The 21,808-nt window shown below is 44.6% G+C and overlaps 1 protein-coding gene across 2 annotated transcripts in view; it reads left to right on the forward strand.

Moving 5' to 3' along the window:
* CCDC50 (coiled-coil domain containing 50) overlaps positions 1–21,808 on the forward strand; it is a 43,110-nt gene that overhangs the window by 14,969 nt on the left and 6,333 nt on the right. The window contains exons 2-11 of one of the 2 annotated variants that reach the window (XM_068200683.1): positions 2,975–3,037; positions 4,361–4,490; positions 8,980–9,070; positions 11,675–11,792; positions 15,410–16,108; positions 17,683–17,789; positions 18,374–18,418; positions 18,961–19,065; positions 19,959–20,038; positions 21,031–21,128. In XM_068200683.1, the coding sequence (XP_068056784.1) occupies positions 2,975–3,037; positions 4,361–4,490; positions 8,980–9,070; positions 11,675–11,792; positions 15,410–16,108; positions 17,683–17,789; positions 18,374–18,418; positions 18,961–19,065; positions 19,959–20,038; positions 21,031–21,128 (1,536 nt within the window). The remainder of the gene's footprint in view (positions 1–2,974; positions 3,038–4,360; positions 4,491–8,979; positions 9,071–11,674; positions 11,793–15,409; positions 16,109–17,682; positions 17,790–18,373; positions 18,419–18,960; positions 19,066–19,958; positions 20,039–21,030; positions 21,129–21,808) is intronic. The other variant, XM_068200684.1, reaches the window with a different exon arrangement.

The raw sequence follows: 21,808 nt of genomic DNA on the forward strand, positions 1-21,808 counted from the left end.
TTTTCTGGAGAAGCAGCTAGAAGAAGCAGGCCTGTCTATGCAACACAAGTCTATATGGACTTTGCCTTTTTATTGTGAGCCCATGCTTTCTTTAGGAAGTCTTTAGTGGCCTGTCAATCCAAAATGGTTAAACAGTCATTGCTTCATTGTAGGAATAAAGCTCAGTGATAGAGGTGAGACTTTTCTGGGGTGGGTGCAAGACCATCAAAAGACAAGGAACAGTGTCCTACCATGGCCCTCCCACTTTCTTGCCCATGTGCCAAGCATGTTTCTGTAATGTGTATTTTTCCAAACAGAGAAATGTGTGGGTGTGGGTAGAATGGAGTAAAAAAAAAAACAAAAACAAAAAGCTAAAGTCCTCCTATGCTTGTGTGCCTCTCTGGGGAGGATGGAGCAAAGGTCTGCAAGCACTGTGGCTGACAAGTCAGAACTCTTGAATACCACAGGGATCAGAGCAGTGTGTGAGCCTGTGCAGGATGAGTTTGGGAAGGGCTAGGATGTGCTTTTTTAAGCATTTCTTGTAGCAGTGATCCTTATGCAAAAATATGTGTAGCTCTGAAATGTTCATCCTTGCTCCTGTGCTGCGTACCTTGTCTTGCTGGTACAGCTGTTCAGGCAGCTGTGCTGTGGACTTCCTCAGAGACCTACTGCATTTAAAGTAACACTTCCCTCCCATCCTCCCATTCTCTTTTTTTGTTTGTTTTTTAAACAGTCAAGAGCAAGCACTGCTTCTTGAATACATGGCAGTAATAACCTAGATTTGGGCAGACTGGTTCTGTGCTGAGGTGTCTCTGAACTCATGGTAAGGCTCAAAGCTCTGAGTTGGATGTGTTGGACGGATCCTCCAGCAAGCCAGATGATGCTTCTTGTGAGCAGAAGGTGGTCGTTCCACAATCGTTCTAGGAAGCTGAAGTAGTATTAGGGATCACAGAATTAGTCTCTAGGGCAAGATTCCCTTGTCCTATCCTGTAAAAAGCATGTGTTGGTGACCACCAAGCAATCACTCTGGGTTTGTCACCTGTGAATAGCTCTGCTGCCCATGACTCAGCTGTGTCTGTTCCAGATTTGTGGCTCAAGGCAACATTTCTTTCTTTGTACAGAAATGGCCACTGGAAGCATTTCAATGCTATTGAGTTTCATATCATCTTTCCTTTTTTAAAAGAAGTTGCAATGAAAGAAAGCAACAGCAAAACCTTAATTACACCATCCAGATTTGTTCATGCTTAAAGTGGGCCACTGTGGGATCATATAACTGTAACCTTTGTCCTCATCTCCACCCTGCTGCATGTCACTGTCCTTCCCTGAAGTGTTGCTCTGGCTGTTAGGAGCTTTTGTCATCTTAAAACACCTTTCAATGCAGACTGAACCAAAAATTCCATTGAATATGGTAAAGCATTATCTGATCTCTTGGTACAGACAACTAGAAACTCTTCCAGATATTTTGTGAAGGATACCTGGGTGTGGAGTAATGTCTTGATGCTTCTCTAGTGGAACGTGTGCATCTGTGAGAAAAGGGAAGGCTTGTGGGATCTTGGCTTAGGAAAATGCACCTACTTTCTCATTTCCTTTGTGGCAATGGAAATGTTTTATCTTTTCTGACTCTGAACCCTTTCACAAACAGAATCCTCATAAATTCCCCTTGTACTTTTGATGCATTCTGGGGGTTTTGTGGTTATTTTCAGTTTATCTTTTAGGCTGTGCCTGTGCTCTGCAAAAGAGAAAAGTTGGTCTTCCCCAGAGGTTTTGCCAGTGGAGTGCAGCAGGAGGAGTTTGTACTTCCATCTGTGGCTTCAGAAGCACCTTGTAGTTCTCTCTTTGTCATGTGTTTCAAGTGGGAGATACTCCCCTCTGTGGGTGCTGTTAAGCTTCTTAGCTTGTCACATTGAGGGAAAAATAAATGACAGACCTCTCTAGTGTAAATTTCTTGGTGCCACTGCCTTAAACTCTCCTCAAAGCAGGCAGAAACCCCAGGTCTGGCAGATCTGTGAAAAGGAGCCCCATTCTGCAGTCTGGGGGCACAGGTCACTGTCTGTCTTTGGTTCACAGAGAAGCTGATGTGAACCTGCCACCAAAAGGCTGAGCCTGATGCTGTGTCTGTCCCTGTCCCAGTATGTATGAGGCTTGTGTTTTGTTGCCCTACTGCCTATCATACCAAGTTAAAAATATACTCTGGTGTTTTTCTACAGTGTAGGTAGAGCATTCCTTTGAAAGTTCAAGTGGGAAAGTGATAGGCATTGGCAAAAATCTGCTGCTTTTAAACTGGTGCCAAAGGGAGTTTGTCTGTTTCCCATTTCACTTGTCTCAAGGTCATTTTCAGCATCTTTTGAAGAAGCTGTAGTTATCCCTGCCCATAATGCTGTGATTGATTCCATATCTGGGTTCTAGATGCAAATCCAGCATCTGCTTTTAGACAGTCAGTGAAGCTTACAAGAAACAACTGAAAATGATACCTGAGTTGGTAGAAATGCCTTGCAGTGAGAGCCATGGAGCTCAGTCTGCTCAGCTTTGGAGAGCTGCCAGTGTGCACGTACCCTTTGTGCCATGAAAATACTATTCTCAGAGTCTTTAACCTGGCACAGAAAGTCACAGTCATCACAAATGCTTGCCCTTGGCTTTAGCTGAATGCAGTCAGTGTGGGCATTGGTAAAAATATATTATATATGTTCTGTTTGAATGGAATGCAGAGGTTTGTACATAAGGTCTGATCCAGTGGTAGCATGGACTGTTCTGTTCTTGAAGTGGAGGTCGAGGGGAGAGTGGAGAAGGCATTTTATGCCAACAAGGACAAAGAAATAAACGCACACAAAAATAGACATGACGGCAGGAGGGAGAAAAAACACAATTCCAGACCTTGGCTAGTAGAAACTGTCAGAAGTTCATATGCTCCCCTGACTGATGTAGCTCATTTGATGTTTTTTTTGTTTGTATTTGTTTTTTCTGGTGCTAATTCTCTTTACTTTGTTTTCCTGTTCAGTATGTCGAGACTTCGCTATTCTGGAAGATCATACCTTGGCCCATAATTTACAGGAACAAGAGAGTAAGTAGCAATGATCTTCAGAACAAACTGAAGCAAGCTTGTCCCAACAGATATCTGGCTTTATTTGTTTTTGCTAAGAAAAACGCTTCCTGCTTTTATTTAATTTTTTCCTTTTAATGGAATACAATTTATTATTGCTGTCTTCACTATCCTGTAACACTACACTTCTCTCTGCTCCAGCTCACATTGTACCCCAGAGGTAGCTGCATTTTATATTTCAATTTTGTGCTCTCCTTTAGACTTGAGTTTGTTTATGCCATTTATGATAAAATTGCATGTAGGAGTGCACTTGGGGTTTTGTTGCTGTGCAAGGTTTTTAGAAATGACTAACAATTTTGGAAGCTTCAAGTTTTATAGTCTGACCTGAAGTACAACCAGAAGAGTTCTGTTTGTTTACTTATTTCAGAATTACCAGTGTCTCCCTTTTGAAAGGAGCCTTCCTTCTCAGACATTTTGAGGTAGGGCAGCTGTACACTAGAAGAGTTTATAAAGGAGGAAAAAAAGGACAGCCAGAAACTTCAAAGTGACTGGTGCTTTTTTAAAAAAAAAATTTAACATACTTATCTGTTACTTTGGGTATGTTTACATTGCAGTTTTAGGTGTGGTGGCTTTTCTAATCAGCTTCTCATGGATTTGGTATCTGCCAGTACCAGGTGCTAATGCCATTCCTGCTGCTCCACCAAGGGTGCAGCTGCTCATGCCCTTGGTGCTGGAACCTGAGACCATTGAATTAAAGAGGACTCTGGGCTGCAGCTCATGTAGCCATTTTTTCTGGCAGGCAATATCCATGTATGGTAAAGGACTCACTGGAGCCCTAAGTTGCTCTGTTGCTAAATATAAAGGTAGGGAGATTTTTGGAACTGATTCTGCTGAGAGTCAGAGGAATTTTCTTCTGTAGAGGTTATTGAGAACAAATTAGGAAAGTATCCATAATAAGTGGTTTGGATCCAGTTCATCCTCACTGGCCTCTGGTGGTCCCTCCCAGACCTACTTCATTTGTCTAGAGTGATTTTCTGTGGTCAGAAAACAAAATTCAAAGCCTAAAAACCATTCCCTATAAACCTGGATGTGTTTAAGATATGCAGAACTTGTTTTGGTATCAGACCCGTATACAGCCCCCTCAGTGCTGAAAAGAGGCAATCTCAAGCTGCTAGCATAATTTCAGTTCAGGACTTTCCCACCTTTAGAGAGATTGCTTGGTGTTTCCCTGCCAAGATCTGTCTTCCTTTTTAGGCTGGAATCTCCCTCCCACTTGGTTTATCTTGTTCACGCACAGAAGTTCTGCAGCCTGATTTGAGGCTTCTTGTCTGTGTTTATTTCCAGTTGAGCATCACTTGGCCACAAATGTTCAGCGTAATCGTCTGGTGCAACATGACTTGCAGATGGCCAAGCAACTGCAAGAAGAGGAGGATAAGAAAGCCCGTGCTCAAATCCAGAAACACCAAAAAGACTTGTGAGTTTGTGCTGGAGATCTTGGAATGGGAATGCTAGTCCCATTTGGTCAGAGCACTACAAAGCAGCTGCTTTGAGTTGACAGTGTGTGGGGTTCATCAGCCTTTTGCTTTTGTTTCTTTTTTTCTTTGGCTGTCCACTGCTGTAAAAGTAGTGATACCAGGCTCTGGCACAGAGGAATGAGAGCAGCATGGGAGCAGGTGGTCTTGGAGCCCATCCTGCCTTAGATACTGTTGCCTGTCCATGAGAAGGAGCCTTCCCGTTCTACTGCTTTTTGTGAAAATGGAGTAACTTGGCCACTTATGTTGACCTTGTCCCTGGCTGAAGTTTAAGAGTGAAGGAACTGTGCCACAGAAATACCCAGTGCTACAGGGAATCTGTCTCGTGTGGAAATTGCAGATATTGGTGTGTTTGCCCTGTGCCTGATGAATGCTTTTGAGGAGCTGGGAGTGATGCTTTTGGTGTCCTGCTTCACTGACAAGCCCCTGCGTGTGCTTGAGGCTATTCAGTGTGAAGTGACCTGGGAAGGGGAATTGCTGCTCCAGGGTGGCTCAGTGGGGATGGGTGTTGGGGAATTGGCCTTCTCTTGCAGCCACTGACTTCTGCAGTAACTGTGGGAGGGTGTTTAATGACTGATCTAGTTTGCTTTGCAGGTTTGCTTGGTCCCCACATGCCACATCTTAACCCTGTGGTCTGTGGTTTGGCTCTCTGTGTGCCATGGCTCTCAGCTGTGGAGCTGTAGAAGTGAAACATGCCAGCACAGGGCAAAACAAACTGTGCTTTCCAATCCAGAGTGCACTTGCAGAGCACTGATGTAACAGATGGTTCATGGGACAGGGCTCAGCCAGATCCCACTCATGAGAGGTGGGTGGATGGGGGTCTCTGCAAATACAAGGTCTGCAAGGCAGGATGCATCTCCCAGCAGCTGTGCTGCCTCCTGACTTCTGTTAGGTTCTGGAATGCCACCCACCAGGTGCAGTTGCTGGTGGATCACAGAGCCTGGGTGGCTCATCTGACAGGACCAGTGACAGAGGAGAAGAGCTCTGTGTTGCAGATGTGGGAGATACAGGACTGGCTTCAAAGCAGCAGCTCATAAAAACTTTGAAGCTGGGGCGTGACAGATCAGTCACTGTTTTCAAAGTTCCCAGCACACTGGGACAGACCTTGTGTACATATGTATCTCTCAAGGCTGTGCTTTTTTCAATAGTTTTGTCTTTATTACCAATTAGAGATGTGAGTGAGTAAATGACAACATAAAAATTGATTTTGTATGGCAGACACGATTCTTCTTTATTTGCTGGGAGCTGCAAACAATTTTCTTGTTGTAGGACTCTGTAAAATGGGATTTATGAACTTTGTGAGCCAAAGCACAGGCAGAACTGCTGATGCAAAACATTATGTCAGCAGCAGTTCTGCTTCTGAGAGCAGGAGCTCTTCTGCAAGAATAGTAAAAGAAGTTGGAGGCATCCTTTTGTAATTGGAATTTTTTCTTCCTTAATTCTTTGTACATTCCCACTGTCTCTTCCCTGTCCAAGAGTAGCATGCTCTGGCTACAAAATAATCTCTGTTGTTGTTGCTTTCTGTGTCATCTAGGACAGTTTGATGCTACAAGGTGGAGGAGTAAGAGGGCAGAACTAAGGGTCTTTAGAAACAGGAAACAAAAAAGCTCTTCAAATTTATTGGCTTTCTTGTCTCTTTCAAATCTTAATTTCACTGAGAAAGACTTTGTGAAGATAAATGAGAGAATAGAAACATTTCTTTTTAAGAATTCAGGGAAGCATCAAACCTGATTTTCACGCTTCTTAAAAAACATTTCTCGCATCTAGCTGAGCAGCCTGCACACTGCTAAGCATAGTAGCAAGATTACTAAAATAAAATGGTGTGAAAATATGTTCTTTCCCTGTTTTGCTCCCGGTGCTGTGATAGTTCTGTTGCACTGATGTGAACAGTTCCTTTGAACAGTTCCCTTAAACAATCCCTTTTTTTCTCCTCATCTGGCAACAACTAGTATATGCAGTCACTGTGAATGGGAGGGAGCTTTCTGATCACACAAACTTCTAGTTTTTTTCTCTTTTTTGTAAACTGATGTAGAGTTTTCCCAACATTCTTAACACTCCTGGCTGCCCAGGAGTGAAGGACACATGAGTGGGATGTTCAGGAATGGTGATGTTTATGTTGCTCTGGCTGATTTCTGGGGCCTGATTGGCACTTGAGCTCACATTAAGGAAACTGAAGGGCAAGAAGAGCTGTCAGAGCTCTTGAACCTGTTTTGTTATGCTCGCACAAGTTAATACATTAGTTAATGTTGACTAAGTAATCAAGTCTCAGTATTTAATTACTGCAGAGCAATAAACTCCCAAATCTAATCCTCTGTACCTGTTCTCAAGAATTGATGTGGTGTATTCCAAGATGTGTCATCAGAAATAAGAAAATGCTTTTGTGTTTGCAATACTTCTGGTTCTTTGCTGGTAACAGAGAGGCAATGACCTTGTTGCCTTGGCTCTGAAAGATGATTAGTTGTTTTTCTGTCCTGTTTGTTTTCAATAGGAGGTATTTTAAGCATTTAGCAAGTCAGTTGGTGCTGATGAACTTGGCACCTTAGCTCTGCTCACAGGTGCCAGGGGAACTGGAGACGTGCAATGCCTTGATGTGTCTGACCTTTCTAACTTATTTTCTACCTGGTTTCATGTCCTCAGAGCCTGGGGTTGTAATGGATCCACTACCAGGCTCACTGACAGCCTGCTCCCTAGGATTTGCTTATTCAGCTATTGTTTTCCTGGGAGCTGTGGTTCTCTGCTGGTGCCAGGTTTGCCAGTCTCTTTTTAAAAAGCAAGTTCAAGAACTAGATTTGCTGCTGTGTGAACTCTTGTGGCTTTGAACAGATCTGTCCCCAGAGTCAAATGAAACACACACAGGCACATGCAAAAATTGCCAGGTTTTATTACCTGAATGAAAGAAACTCGTGTCCTGAAATGTTTGACCTATTGATAACTCCAGTCCAGAGGTCTGCTTCCAAGGAGCTATTGACAGAAATAATCTTCTTTTCCTTCCTGCTGTGTGTGCCTTTTTGTTGCCTATGACAAATGATTTGTTTCTTAGTGACATCTATCCTCTAAACCCTCTTGTTGCAATGTCCTTCCTCTCTACCCTTGCCACATATCCAGCCCTTCTGCTTCTCTCCTTCTTCTTTACTTTCTGTAAAAGAAGGTTCTGTTGTGCCACTGGCTGCTCCAGCCATGCCACATTTCTTGGTTTTGCAACAAAAAGTGCTTGTCTGCACTTAAGTGTTTTAACTTCCTCTTCTCATGTCCTAGATTGTCTCCCAGTCCTTTGCCTCCAGATTCACTAGGTCATTTATGCCCAGATTCTTGCTTAAACCTAGGACTAGTTGCTCCAGCCCACATAGCACAGCTTTGACATAGCTCAGTCTGCTTCAGTTATTTTGTCGTCTTCCACTCTTGGTAGTGTTTTCATCACCTATCTGATCATTGTCAGTGTATTCTTCAAAAGATTGTATTCTAGTAAGGCAGACTCTGCTTGTTGCTGCTTACAGCTGTTTTCCTCCTATGCCTTGCCTCTCAGTAGTTGCACTTGTGGGGATTGACTTTTCTGACATGTTTAGAGCTGGTCTTCAGCTCAATCTCAACAGTGCTGAAAGAGCGAACTTTTAGTCTTTCTTTTCAGATCCCCCAGCCCATTTCTGAATTGCCCTGAGGAATCCTTGGCCATTGTTCCAGCCTATTTGCTGGACATCAGAGCATGCTGCTGAGTGGCACTCTTCTTGCAGATGCTTTTCAGCCTTCCTGGTCTGTCTGCACAGCCAAACCTCTTATGTCTCAATTGTTCTGATCTCTCCCTCTCCCCATTTAATGCAGTCTTGTGTTCCTCCACCCCCACTGGCACTGTGGCAGTGGCTCCTTCCCCCTTGTTTTGACACATGTTGCTCCCTTGCCTCTGGGCACTGGTCCTGCTTTTGTATCTTGTCCCACCTCAATGGCATTTCTGATTCATTACTGAACTGCCACCTCCAGCCTCCACTTGGCTTATGTACCATATTCCTGCACTTCCTTCTCCTTGGCTTACATGTGAAAGCCACTTTCCCAGAAGTGCTTGCATTAACCATACCCCTGAACCTCTCCTTAGATACCACATGTACAAAAACTCAGCAGAATTAGGCTGTTTGCAGACTCCTGAGCACTACCTTGGCCTGCCCTATTTTGTGGTACCTATCTCCTTTCTTAGCAATCTGCCCATTAATCTCTATTACTTTTTACGCTGTGGATGTTTTGGGAAATATTTTCTAAATTTGGCCACCAGTAAGTACAGGGAGTCCTGGTCCCTGGTGAGGATTCATAGCTCTGCACTAACACTGAGTAATAATTCTTTTGTGTAAATCAGGTGGATTTTTTTTAGCTCTTTTATCCCTTTCTCCAGGCTGACTGATGCCTGTGACTGCAGCTGCCTGTAATCCCTGTCTCCTTGCCTTCTAGGGAACGACAGGACTGCGAGATTGCTCAGGAAATCCAAGTGAAGCTCGCGTTTGAAGCAGAGGAGCGCCGCAGGCAAGAGGAAAAAGATGAGGTAACCTTTAAAGCTGCAGGGATGGCAGGGCTATTTGTAGCAGCCCTTTCAGGGCAGACATTTCTTGGCCAGTAGCCACAGGAGATGGCTTGCATGGTGGCAGTCCTTGTCATGACAGATCTCTGTATGCACAGAGATTGTGGGGAGTCCTGTTACAGGAATAAGATACAGTCATAGTCCTCACACTCAAGGGTCATAAGGGTTGTTGATGACAGTGGCCTTGCTAATGAAGAGGTCACGTAATAGGTAAGTCTTGCTGAGGTGTTTATTGCCTTGTTGCAGGAAGTTGTAATTGTTTATACACTCTGAGACCTGCTTGCTTTCTCAAATGCAAGACAGGTACTGCTCTTGCGAGACTCCTGGGCCATTATTTCTTTGTCTTTAATGCAAAGATTTCAGCGGGATTCTCAGCCCAGCCATCTGTTTCTGGCTTCTCCATTCTTCAGTTTAGTCTTTCAGAGCCTGAACACCCTGTTACAGTTTCTTGCAGTAAGGAATCTGTAAGCAGATTCCTTTTGTGACTTCAGAATGTTTCTCTGCTCCTTTTGCTTGAGAGTGAGTGGTATGGTTTGTTCATGGTGTACAAAGGGTTTTTCTTGTTGGTCACCTCAGTGGAACAGCCTGTCAGATTGCCTTTTCAAGAAACCCACGGAATAGAGGAATACCTGTGAGAACCTGGAGTTTGTCCCCTTTTTTGATACCAGATGGTTTCCTGAGAAGCCCGAGTTGTCTCAAGATGTTCAAGAGGCGCCTGGTGGCATTCTCTATATCAGGAAGAGCTTGAACACAAGGCTATATTTCCTGGCAGAGCCTGAAATAAGAATCTGCCCTTACCTGACAGATGCATCAGAGTTTTTTGCAAGACTTCATTTTCTTCTTCTACCATTAATTCCAAGCAAGTACTAAAAGGCTGCCCAGACAGATGGAAAGGGCTTGGCTTCCAAGAGGAGCTTGTGCTAACAGGGTGGGAGGAACACTTTGGCTACAGAATTTCTGTTTAAAAGGTAGTGATCTGTCATATTTTTATCAGGAAGGCGAAGGAGGTGCAAAACTAATGTTGACTTGTGGAATTGCACCTTTCCTTCCTGCTTTATGTAGAGAAATTCAGGATGTCAGTGGTCTGACAACAGGTCCTTGCAGCCTGTCAAACCTGCCTGCTGACCATCTTGTGCAGTTGGGAGCAGGCTTCAGCTGGCTGTGGCTTATAGCAAGAAGTCATAAATATTCTCTCTCTTCCTGCTGGTACATGGGAAATTCCCAAGTGTGTCTGAAATGTAGCTGAGGACTGAGGCAGATCCTTTCTGGAGTGCAGGTATTTTAAATGAAGCACTAAGCCTGCCTACCCTGCCTGCTTATGAATCCTGTTCATAAGAAGTAGTTTGTGTGGATTTGCAAGTCCTGAGCTGTCTCAATCCTGGAGATAATGTGCTTTAGCTCATATATTTATAGACTTACAGTACTTACTAGAAAGTTTAACCTTGTCAGGGGAAGGAGTTTGTGGAGGTTTTGTTTTGTTTCAGAGCAGATCTTACCTGAATCCTGAAATGATAGTTTGTACTTGAGCAGCCATCCAATGTCCTCCAGTTCTGACTTGGCTCTGGAGGGTATTGACTCTTAGTTTGCATTTCAGCCATGCCTTTCCTGCCTGCAGTGTCCACTTTACATGCATGGCTCTGTAAAGGCCCTGAGGATTAGGAAGGCTTAAATGAATAGCATCCAAAGGGGCAGCATGCCCTGCTGGTATCTCCCAGCTTTGCTCCCTAGCTCCAGACTGGCTTCACTGACTCACAAGCTCGTGGGCCTCAGAGGAGCAAGCCCCTGGGAGCTGTTTGCAGTTCCTAGGCCTTGTTGATCCATTAGTCATCTCAAAGGAAAACCAATTAGGAAAATGGAGTGCTCTTCTCTTTGGCATATCTACCAAAACTGTGACAGAAGACAAATGGCTGCAGTCCCCACTGTGCTCCTGCCTTGTGCCTAGTTTGCTCTTCCTAATGTCCTTTCGATTTTCCTTTCCTTCAAGTCTCTGTCTGTCAAAGTGATGCATTTCCCTGCCTGGCATCCTGTAGTCCCTGCAAATTACAGCCAGTGTGAAGTGAGTTCATGGATCGCTCTGGGAACTCCTTCCAGTCAGAAGTGCCTTTAGCTGGACAGTCTTTGTCTCTGTGCTTTTCTTTCCCTGGCAGAGTGGAGGGAGGAGATCAAGCCCACTCCCGTTAGTGATTGTGCACTTCTGTGACTTCCAAATCCTTGTTGAAAGCCTGAAGTTGCACATGCAGTCTCTTCTGCTCTGCTTTGGCCATTAGGGCTTAGCAGGCTTGTGTGCAGAGGAGTGGGAAGCTGGGAGTTTGCCATGCTGTTGGAATCTCAGTACTGGGTGAGCTGACTACTGGTTGACTCCTTGTAGCTGACATGGTCCCTTGTGTCACTCATTAATTTGAAAGCCTTGTCCAGTCCAGGGGTTGAATTTGAGTAACTGTTGTTATGTCTGAAAAATGGAACTTTTTTTTGGTAAGGATTTTAGTAATTGAATAAAGAATTTGACCAAAAGAATCTGGAGATACTTTTTAGTGGTGATTTAATGTCTGTTTTCTTTCATCTCTGCAGGATATTGCCCGTCTCCTACAACAGAAAGAACTGCAGGAAGAAAAAATGCGCAAGAAGCACTACCCAGAGTCCCAGGGACACACGGGCTATGAAGAGAGCTATTATGCAGAAAATGGAGGTATGTTTCTGCAAGATAAAAGCTTAGGATCATGGCATTGTAGATGAACCTGGTGGTCTGACAACTCTTTATCCCTCAGACTCAACTTTAATCTACAGTCCTGCATTTAACACTGTAGCATTACATCAGTTTCCGGGGTCAGAATCAGATTATTTTATGATCAGGAAGTATTTAGTTAAAAAAAAAAAAAAAGCAGAGAAGACAATTTAATAGTTTTTATTGTTCTTGAAGGTGGCCTAAATGACAGGGGTAGGTAGTGTGGTTTGTGTATGTGCAAGTACAGCCATACATGCATGTTTTAGAAGTGCTTGTGGAAAAAGACAGTGGCTGATAGGGTAGTTACTGCTGTGTGACACCAAGGGTGTGGGGGAGAGATGCTGGTGAAATTCCATGCTTGCATTTGAAGAGAGACAGTTCCATGTGCTCATTTGTGATGCTGGCACAGCTACATGAAGGAATAAATGCTGGTTCATGGAGATGTGTTTCAAAAATAGCTCCTTGCAGGTATGTATCCAAGCTGTAAAATTAGCACAACTGCCTTGAATGACTTACTGAAGAGCAAGGTCATCTCCACAGAATGTCTCTGCTGTGATTATCATCTGGGACTGTACAGTGTGGAAATTATTTGATCCACAGTGCTTTATTGCTTCCTTTTGGTCAGCTTCTGTGATTGAATACAGACCTTCTTTAAACTGGGAGGAGAGAATCAGGGTGTATTTAATTATGGAGCAATCTGGGGATGGCTTTGCTATGCTGGTGGTGGTTCCTGTGTTCTTTCTTCAAAAATGTGGTGGGGAAGATGGGTTGCTTTTGATTAACAGATTGTGAAGACGAAGATCAAACCTCATTTCTCATTTTAACATCAATGCCATTGGCAGTTTCAAAGTCCTTTATTTGAACTTACACAAAGTATTTTAATTTCAAATTGGAAGAAGTTCAAAGATAGCCAAGAAAGTACAAAGCACAAAGTTCAAAAGTGCAAAACAGTAACCAAGTGGAAACTTCATGATCACAAGTCCTTCTACAAGTACAAAGCTGGGAAAATTGATCTTGGAGTCCTACAGCCAACTCACTCTTCAGGTTTTCAGAATTAAATGGGAGAAGTCTGAAAAAATACAACATAGGCAAAAGTGTGCATGCAGAGATGGTAGGACAGGATGGATTTTTTTTTAACAAATCAGCTGATAAAGCCTGTGACTCCCTGAAGTAAGACTGTGGTTTGGATTTGGAGAGCAGGATATCTTGTGGGTCTAAGTTTTCTTCCTGCAATAATCCATAATTTTGAAGGTGAGGCAGGAGGTGTTTGCCTGACCAGTCAAGCAGTGCTGCACTTGATCTGCACTCCTTAAAAGCTGTAAAGGACTGGAGTGGATTTTATGCCTGGATCATTTAGCTTGTTGTTCTGGGAACTCTTAATTACTTGAGCACTATTTGATTAGGCTTCTACAGCCTTGGTTTGTATTGTCCTCATTAGTTGTAAATTGAAACAAATAAAAAGCCCTTACTTTGTTTAAGTTTCTTTTGTTTTGGTGGGGGTGTGTTTTTGTTTTGGTTTTTTTTTGTTTGAGACTGAGGTAAAATTTATCCACATCCAGGAGGAATGTGGATTAGGCCTACTGCTCCAAAGCAATCTGAGCTCTTTAAAAGTGGAAAAATAAACATGAGAAAAGGCAGAGTTCCTCCCAGAACTGCCTGTGCCATGAAAAACATTTTGGTATTCACTCAGTCACTTGCTGCTTCAGAGAGTAACACCAGGGTCTGTGGAGTGTTTACATGGCCCCTGTGGAAGGTGCCACAGGAACCAGCACCTGTTTATGAATTAATCACCCTGAGATACCCCAAAAGCAAATTATCTGCATGGGTTGTCTGGCATGGTTGTGTTACCTGCAGCAATCCTTTCCCAGCACAGCCAGGCTTTGCTCTTTTGTGTTTTCCTGCTCTCTGCTGTTGTATTTATAGAGCTTTCCTCAATGACATAATTGAATTAATTTTTACACTCTTGTGACTATTGCTCAAAAACTGACTCTTGCTTTCAGGCTCTGGTCTCTGTTGTTCAGTAAGTCACTTGGATTGTTTGATTGGGTATTTATTTTCTGTAAATCATATGTATGATCTAAAACTGAACAGAAAAAAATCCAACCAGTTAAAGAGCAACCACAGCAGTTCCTGTTACAGTTCTTGGACTTTTAAAAATACACCTGTTCTGGATAAAAGTCACACAGACTTGTTTTGAAGGTGGATTTTCTGTAGGCTCTATTTTTGCTGGCTCTGAAAAAGTTTTTCTGAATAGAATGACTCGAAGGGAACATTCAGTTTTAGTGTGAGGTTTGTTTTTCTCTCTGAAATGTAGATAGATTGTGAGATAGAGCTATTCATTAAAGCAGAATGAAATTCATGTGCAGTGAAATCTATTTTAAATATTTTGAGATACTATGAAACAAACTCTGGATGGTTGAGGAAAGTCTGCTGCTGCAGGGTTTTTCTGGTGGGGGGTTGTGTGTGTGTAGTTCTGTTTCAAAATAATCTCTGCTTCAAGCCATTTTATTTTTCATTTTGAAAAGCTACTGTAGAGAGATAGTAGTTCACTCAGTGCAACGATTTTTCTTAGCAAATAGGTTAGTTGAAAAAATAAATCAATTAGTAGATTGTATGCAGGCAGATTGCTGCATCCTCGTAGCTGTTTCAGGTTTATTACTGAAACTAAAAGCAGACAAAATTTCTACCTGCTTTCTGGAAAGCACAGAGGAAACAGCCCCACCAGAATGCCAAGTAAGCAGCTTTTCTAGCTACAATGCTGAGGTCAGGAGCCTGGGTTTTCTGCAGTCTTAATCTGCCCTAAAATTTCTATCCATAACTGTCTTGCATTCAGAGCTGAAACTTCTTTTTGGACAACGAATAAGTGCAGGCCCTGAAACCTGCAAGTGTGCAAAAGATACGTGACAGTCTGGTGGAGGATGTGATGCTGCAGCTATCCTGTTCTTGCTTTTAAAGAAAAAAAATCCTATCCTACCTGTTCACTTCTTTTCTGCTTTATGTGGGTCTTTCCCCCAGTTAGGTGAGACTTTTTTCTGATGAAAAACCTTGCGCCTGAAGCCAGGGCAAGGCTCACCCGTGCTTATAAACCAGGCTCCAACCTGACCATTCTGCTTGGCCCCTCCTGGCCTTATGCCCCTCATTGTCTTCCAACTTTTCCTGCATCTTGTGCCTTTCTTTGCAAATCTTTCCCAGGTGGTTTCAGGATCCTGCAGCAGTGATGTGTCATCAGGAGATGAGCTGCTCTCTTGGCAGTTTTTCAGCCCCAGTGGCATCATTAAAAGTAATTTGTCTCTGTATTGACTTGTCCTTGTCTAGGAAGTGCTCCGACACTTTTGTGTTGGACCTGTGCTTTCTGCTCCAACCTTGTTGCCTCTTGTGCTGCCCTGCTAGCCAGGCTGCCATTTCACTGTGTCCTGCAGGCCTTATCTGTCCCTGTTATTATTCTTTCTTTCATCATGCTTTGCCTGCATTTTCAGCACCTTATATCAAGCTCCTTCCTCTCCTTGCTGTGAGTCTGGCCTCGAACCTCCATTAACCCCTGCACCACTAACCCCCTCCTTGTTTGTCCCCCCATTGCTCAGAGCAGCCCTGGGGTGACCCCAGAGAGCAGATTTCTGAACCTCCCAGCACACACAGTCATGGCAGGTGCAGGCACCAGCAGAGAGAACACCGAGGACCCCCCTCGCCTTTGCCCGGCTGTGCCCCCAAACACGGGCACTCCACCTCAGAGGGCCGCCGAAGGTCTCCTCAGCTAAGAGGGGCCAGCAATGGCCATCAGCAGGAGCAGAAGACAGCCAGCCAGGGAAGGTCCAGGAGACATCTCAGCCTTGACCTGGAAAGAGAGACCGAGCACCGTGCCTATGATCACAGCAATAGCTGGGAGCTGCAGGAGAGGAGGACAGCTGGCAGGGAGAAGGAGAGGAGACTTCTCAGTCTTGACCTGGAGTTGGAGCATGGACTCACAGAGGAAGAACAGCACAGCAGAAAGCCACGAAGGCAAGACAGAGAAAAGCACCTTCCCCTCCTTGAGATGGAACTGGAGGCACAGCAGGACACCTGGCATCGGGGTGGCAGACAGCACCCTGAGAAACACAGATCTCACCATCAGGGCCACTCGTCACACAGGATGGCACGTGACGAGAAGCTCTATGATGCTGAATCTAGAGATGACCATAGGAGGGGTGAGGCAAGAGCCTACAAAAGGGCAGGACACAGGCGACACTCCCCCTCCCCTCATGCCGTGAGCCAGGGGAAGGTTGGAGACTGCCAGCGAGACCCAGGTAACCAAGTGATGGGGAAGGTGTGCTTATGCATGGGGATGGACCTTTGCGTGCCCCATACTGCTGTCCAAGATGTGTTTGGCTTCCTTGAAGATGTTTCTCTCCAGTATCTACCTGCAATGTGTACACAGGGAACCTTGCCCAGGTTTCTCCCTGATTTAGTAGGATTCTTCTTATACATTAATGCGCTTGCTTTATATCCTGATGTTCCATGGCATTGGAGAGGATGAGTAAGAAGGAATTGTTGGAGGTGGTGCCCTTGGTATCCTTTTGTTTAAGAAAACAAATTTCTTCCCCCTCCCCCATCAAAAAAACCACCACACCATCTGCAAAGAAGGACCCCCCCCCCCCCCCCCACCCAGAAAACTCCAACCAACACCCAGCTTTTGTTTTTGAGATACATTTTGTGCAGTGGCCTCCTTGTGCAAGAGAAAAAAAAAAGGAACAAAGCCCTGAATGTTGGGTTATGGTTGTATTTTGTGGAGTTGAGGTGCAGGACTGTAAGTGAGGATACTGTGCTTAAGCACTAAAAAACTCAGCAATTTTCATACACTTCTTATTGAAAACCCTGCTGGCAACTTAATTAATTCACTTTGGGCAAAGTTCACTAGTGGCACTGGGCATCCAACTGGGTTCTAGTTGCAAGATTCTTGCCAAATTCTGTGCAAGTGGAATTTTCTGGGAAATGTGTACCTGTGTAGTTCTTGCTCAACAAGCACTTGGCTTTAAAGATCCAGATCCATCTTTCTACTTTTAAAGCCACAGTGGAGTAGGGGTGACCTAGTGAAACTAGGAGTTTAGAGATCTGTATGTGTCACAGTGTGGGGCAGCTTATGCTTTAAGCCATCTAACTGATCTTCACATGAATAAGGTGAGGAAGATAATGTGTGTCTGTCTCTGGAGATACTGGAACAATTATTCTTCTTCCTCATGATACAAACACTTTCCTTAGGGAAATAGAAGGTGCTAATCAGGTTTAGCTTTAAAATAACAGAACTTTATACTCCAAACAAGAACTGAACATTATATGAACTTCAAAAATGCTTACTTTTCTGTTTTCTCATTGAATTGTAAAATTCATGGGTCATCCAAAGGAAGAAATTGTCTGAAAATTCATGTGAGCCTGTCCTGGGTAACCCTTGCAGCCTATGCTGCTTCAGCAATGTCTTCAGACTCTGCTGTGTTCATATCAAATGTTGGGCTGCTCTCTGCTGCCCAGTTTTGCCACTGTATCTGCATCAATGCAGAGAGTGACAAATTATAATTCCTTTGCTAGCACTGCTGTCACCAAAGGCTGCTCAGGGTGACATGGCCTGTTCTGCTGGGGAGTTGCATTTGTTATCTGAGACAGGGTGTGGCAGGTACTGCTGTGTGCATAGAGAAACCTCCCTAAGGTTTGTGCTGCACCTCAGCTAAAGGTGCTGTCACACCAGCGGTGTGGCACGTACACTGTGATGATCTCTGGTTCTCTTGAGGGGTGGGGGATTTTGCAGGTGGCTGAGGAGATGGTGGGGATCTCCTTACCAAAGAATTTGGAGAATGGTTGAGTTGATTGTTGTCTCTCAATTCTGTAGGCACTAATTTGAGGGGGAGGAAACAAGCCATGTACGATGGACCCCGAATGGAACAGGAGTTGTCTGATGCAGAGATGGCTCGGAAGCTGCAGGAGGAAGAGCTCCTGGTAAGGAGAGAGGGTACAACTCAAAGGAACTAAGGCAACGAGCATGGACAACTTTACTTTGTAAACCTTTAATATATAAGAGTGACTATAAGACCTAAGGTCTTGCTCCTGTGCATTCTGCTAATTACCTTTGTCTTCCATACACACAAATATGAAATGACAGCTGGCTTCCAACTAATAAGCTCTATTTTTTTAAATAAGCACCCCAAAATTAAAGTACTGAAGCAAAGTGATATTAAATGGACGTTTCCAGGCAGATGAAGATGGCATGTAGTCAGTGTAAGCAGCTCACAAGTGAGACAGGCCATTGCCCATCTTTGAGAGAGAAGGCAGCAGAGTGGGAAATGCATTGTGGTGTGGCCAGGCAGATACATGAGGGCAAAATTCAGCTGAAAAGCTGAAATGGCAGATTGGAGTTGGGTTGTGAGGTAAGTATTGGGGTAGCTAAGTGTATTTGGAGAGGATGATGGTGTATTGGTATGGGCACCTACTTCCCCTGCCCAGTAGGTTAATGAATATGATTAATTCAGAGATGGTAATTTTTTGTCTCTGTTTTTCCTTCCCCACTTTTTTTCCCCCTCCAGGCTAATGAGGCAGATCAGAAGGCAGCTCAAGTAGCCCAAGATGAGGTGAGCAACAAGTCAAATACTTGTGGAATTCCTTTACTTGCAGAAGCTGCTAAACAGCCCTTGTTTTCTCTGACCCTCCAGTTGTTAATTTCTCTCCTTGTAGGGGAAGCCTGGGGCTCCAGTGGGATTTTCTCATAGATAGGTTTTGTGTATATGCTCAGGCTGGTCAAGCAGAGAGTTGCACTGCCTGTTGCAACCATGACAAAGTCAGGAAGTTCCTGGTTCTGTAAGAGCATTTCTTGTAACTGAGCCCATGGAAGACTATCCGAGATGCTGTGAGATAAACCACTACCCCCTTTAAGGAGAAGGGATAGAGGGCAGAAAGGCTCTGCAAATGCAGTTCTGGTAAATCAGGGAGCTATTGGACATGGTGCATGTCACTAGTCTTAATGTTGCCCTGTCCCTTGATTTCTGATCACAGATAGATGAAATCCTGGATTTGCACCCTTCCCATTCAGCAGCTGTCCATGGTAAAGGGTTTGAATAACTCAAACCCACAAGAGCAGTAAAATTGTCTGACAGAGTCTGTGTTTCTCTTCTAGGAAATTGCTCGTCTCTTGATGGCTGAGGAGAAAAAGGCTTTAAGAAAAGAGAAAGAAAGAGAAAAGTCTTCCTTTGAAAAGAGGAGGCATGATCAAGATTGGAAGGTATGCCAAGGCTTCAGGAGGCAGCACAGATAAGGTGCTATAACGTTATTCCCATTTTCAGTGGGAGGTGAGTGTGTTTGGTGAGAGCAAAAGGTGGTGATGCATCTAAAAGATCTTGCTGTCTGTTACTCAGCTGCTTCCTGAGCCTTTTGGAGGCACCTCCTTGCTTAGATGCTTTTGGCTTCAACCTCAAGCAAGGTAGTCCCCTGGGGCTCTGGCCTTGGAGGATGGCTCTGGATGTCACAGCACCTTGTGGCCTCCCTGAAGCACTGTCAGTCCCTGGTGGAAGACCTTCCCTTTGCTGAAATCCTGACTGTAGCAATACAAGCAGTAGTTGGTTCTGTTTGTGTAAGGGCAATGAAGCTGTTTCAGTTGTCACTGTGCCTCGTAACTGGCGGTGTAATGAATGTCCCGAATCTATCATGCCTGGCTTTGGTAGGAGTAACACCAGAAAGACTTGGCTGACCAGAAGGAAGGGGATAGGAAACAGCACTGCTGAGGTGCTAAAGGGGATGTGGTGGTAATGTTGGGGCCAGATGGCAGCAGCTCCGGTGTTTTCAGCCTCCTTACTGAGTTTCAGTGGTTACAGGAGCACAGCTGCCTGCAGCTCAGCCCAGCCCTGTGCACTGTCATTACACCCAGACTGTGTTCGGGCCCAGCTTCGGAACAGTCCCTTACTGCTGTTACGTTTTAGCGCAGAGATGGAGTTTGGCCCAGCAAGGCTTGGTTTTTACTGAAAACGAGTCCTGATGCTGCCATTTGCATGTCTGGCTGTAATTAATTTTGTGTGTAAACCAAGCACAAAAGGGCTGTGTGGAATTGTGGCAGTCCCAGTGTACTGGCTGGTGTCTAGCAAGGCACACAGACAAGATGATTTCCCTTCTTCCCATCAGCCCGATGCAGGCGAGTCCACGCGCTCAAGGTCAAGAGAAGGGCCCGAAACTCAGCGACACAGAAGTGACAGGCCTTCAAGGTGAGCTTGAACTGGCTGGCAAGGATGGGGAATGCAGCTGGGAAGCTGCTGAGAGGCTGAGTCCTAGGGAGGAGGTGTGGGATGACCAGCCTGACCCACACAGAAGGGACTCTGGTGGAGAGCAGGGTGATGGGGGACACGGAGCTCATGAGGTGTTCAGTGACATGCGTCACTCATTGTGCTCGTGGCACTTGTCCATCTTGGCCCCTGTGCCCGGTGCTGACGGAGATTGATGAGCTTGTGCAGTGACATTTGTTAAATGGCAGAGAAACATTGAGAGGGTTAAACAGCTTCTGGGGATGTGAAACCAAATGTCATCTCTGGGCAGGAAGGAGTAATCACCATGCATTTGTACAGCTGCTCCCTTGGTCCTTGCTCCCATTTAAGCCCTGTGCACAGCTCCCACGGCTGCATGTGAACACCACCCTGCAAGCAAGAGCACTGTGCTTTGGGGTGTCTCATCCCAAACTGGGAACATGCTGTGGCCTAGTGCTGCTTCTGAATCCCTTGATACTCCAGCTCAGTGCTCTTCATGAGGTACTAAACCCTGAAAGTGACCCCAGTGGCTTTGATTTCCATTCCAGAAAGAAACCTAGAAATTCTTGTTGAACTTGCAAAAGAAACAACAAATGGAGGTGCAGGTGGAGATTGAGAGAGATCATATTAAAATACTCTGGGGGTAAAACTGTGCAAGATTAACCATTTTAAAACTCTGCCCTTTTGGGTGAAGTTTGCAGTAAACTTCATAATGGAAATTATTTCCTGATAACTTAAACCATTATTGAATGAAAGAGATCCATGACAAGTGCTTTTCTCACTGCAAAAACAGTATTGGGCTGTGCTCAGAGAAGCTGTTCTGCAGGTGGAAGGTCTGGGCCAGGCAGGGTTGGCATCAAACTGACAGTAAAAGACCAGACAGCTGAGATGTTGCTCTTGCTGCACTGTTGTGACTGAGTTATTTCCCAACGCTCCTTTGACACTTTGCTTGGCAGGTCACAGCCTCTCCTCGACGACTTTGAACACTCTCGGTATTACACGAGCCAGCCCAGCCCCTTGCGCCAGATCCCCAAACCTGAGCACTCTCCTAAAGGTAGGACCAACCCCAGGGCTGCCCAGCACTTGGGTTATTGTCAGCTCTTTTCCTCACACAAGGAGCCTGCAGGGGACAGAGTGATAGAAAGTGATGCAAATAAAGAAGGGGAATTAATGCCCCAGCAGGCAGGTGGTGCTGGGCAGTGTTTGGGTTGGACTTGCTGAGCACATTTCAGGCTGTGACACTAAAAAACTGAATTGGTTTGCCTGGAATTTGTTAAGGTGCTGTCTGTATGTCCTCTGTGATTTCTTAATGATGAATGACTGTAAATCCAGGTAGCAAATGACAAAGAGATGTCATGAAGACAACATTATGATGGATTTTAGGTGACTCACTATTCTCAAACAATCCAATACAAGACAGAACCTTGCCTGTCTGGCGAGCAGATGGAATGATAGACAGAAACTTGTCCTGAGAGCAGGCTGGTTTTATTCCTGTAGCATCTCAGCACTGCTTTGTTGGTTTGTTTCCTAAAATCAATTGGCACAGAGCAGTGTGGTAGGGTCACCCCTGCAGTTCTTTTAAATCTGAATGCCCATTGTCTGAGTTATCTGTAGAGCCTCTGGGGAAGGAAGGGGGCAGTCTGAGTTTAACTCAATCTCGGATTTCTTCCAACTCCACTAGTGAGACTTAAATGTGGACACTTTCCCTTCCAAAATTTAGTTTGGTAAACTTAT

This window comes from Anomalospiza imberbis, chromosome 10 (genome assembly GCF_031753505.1).
Source record: "Anomalospiza imberbis isolate Cuckoo-Finch-1a 21T00152 chromosome 10, ASM3175350v1, whole genome shotgun sequence".
NCBI classification, from domain to species: Eukaryota; Metazoa; Chordata; class Aves; order Passeriformes; family Viduidae; genus Anomalospiza; species Anomalospiza imberbis.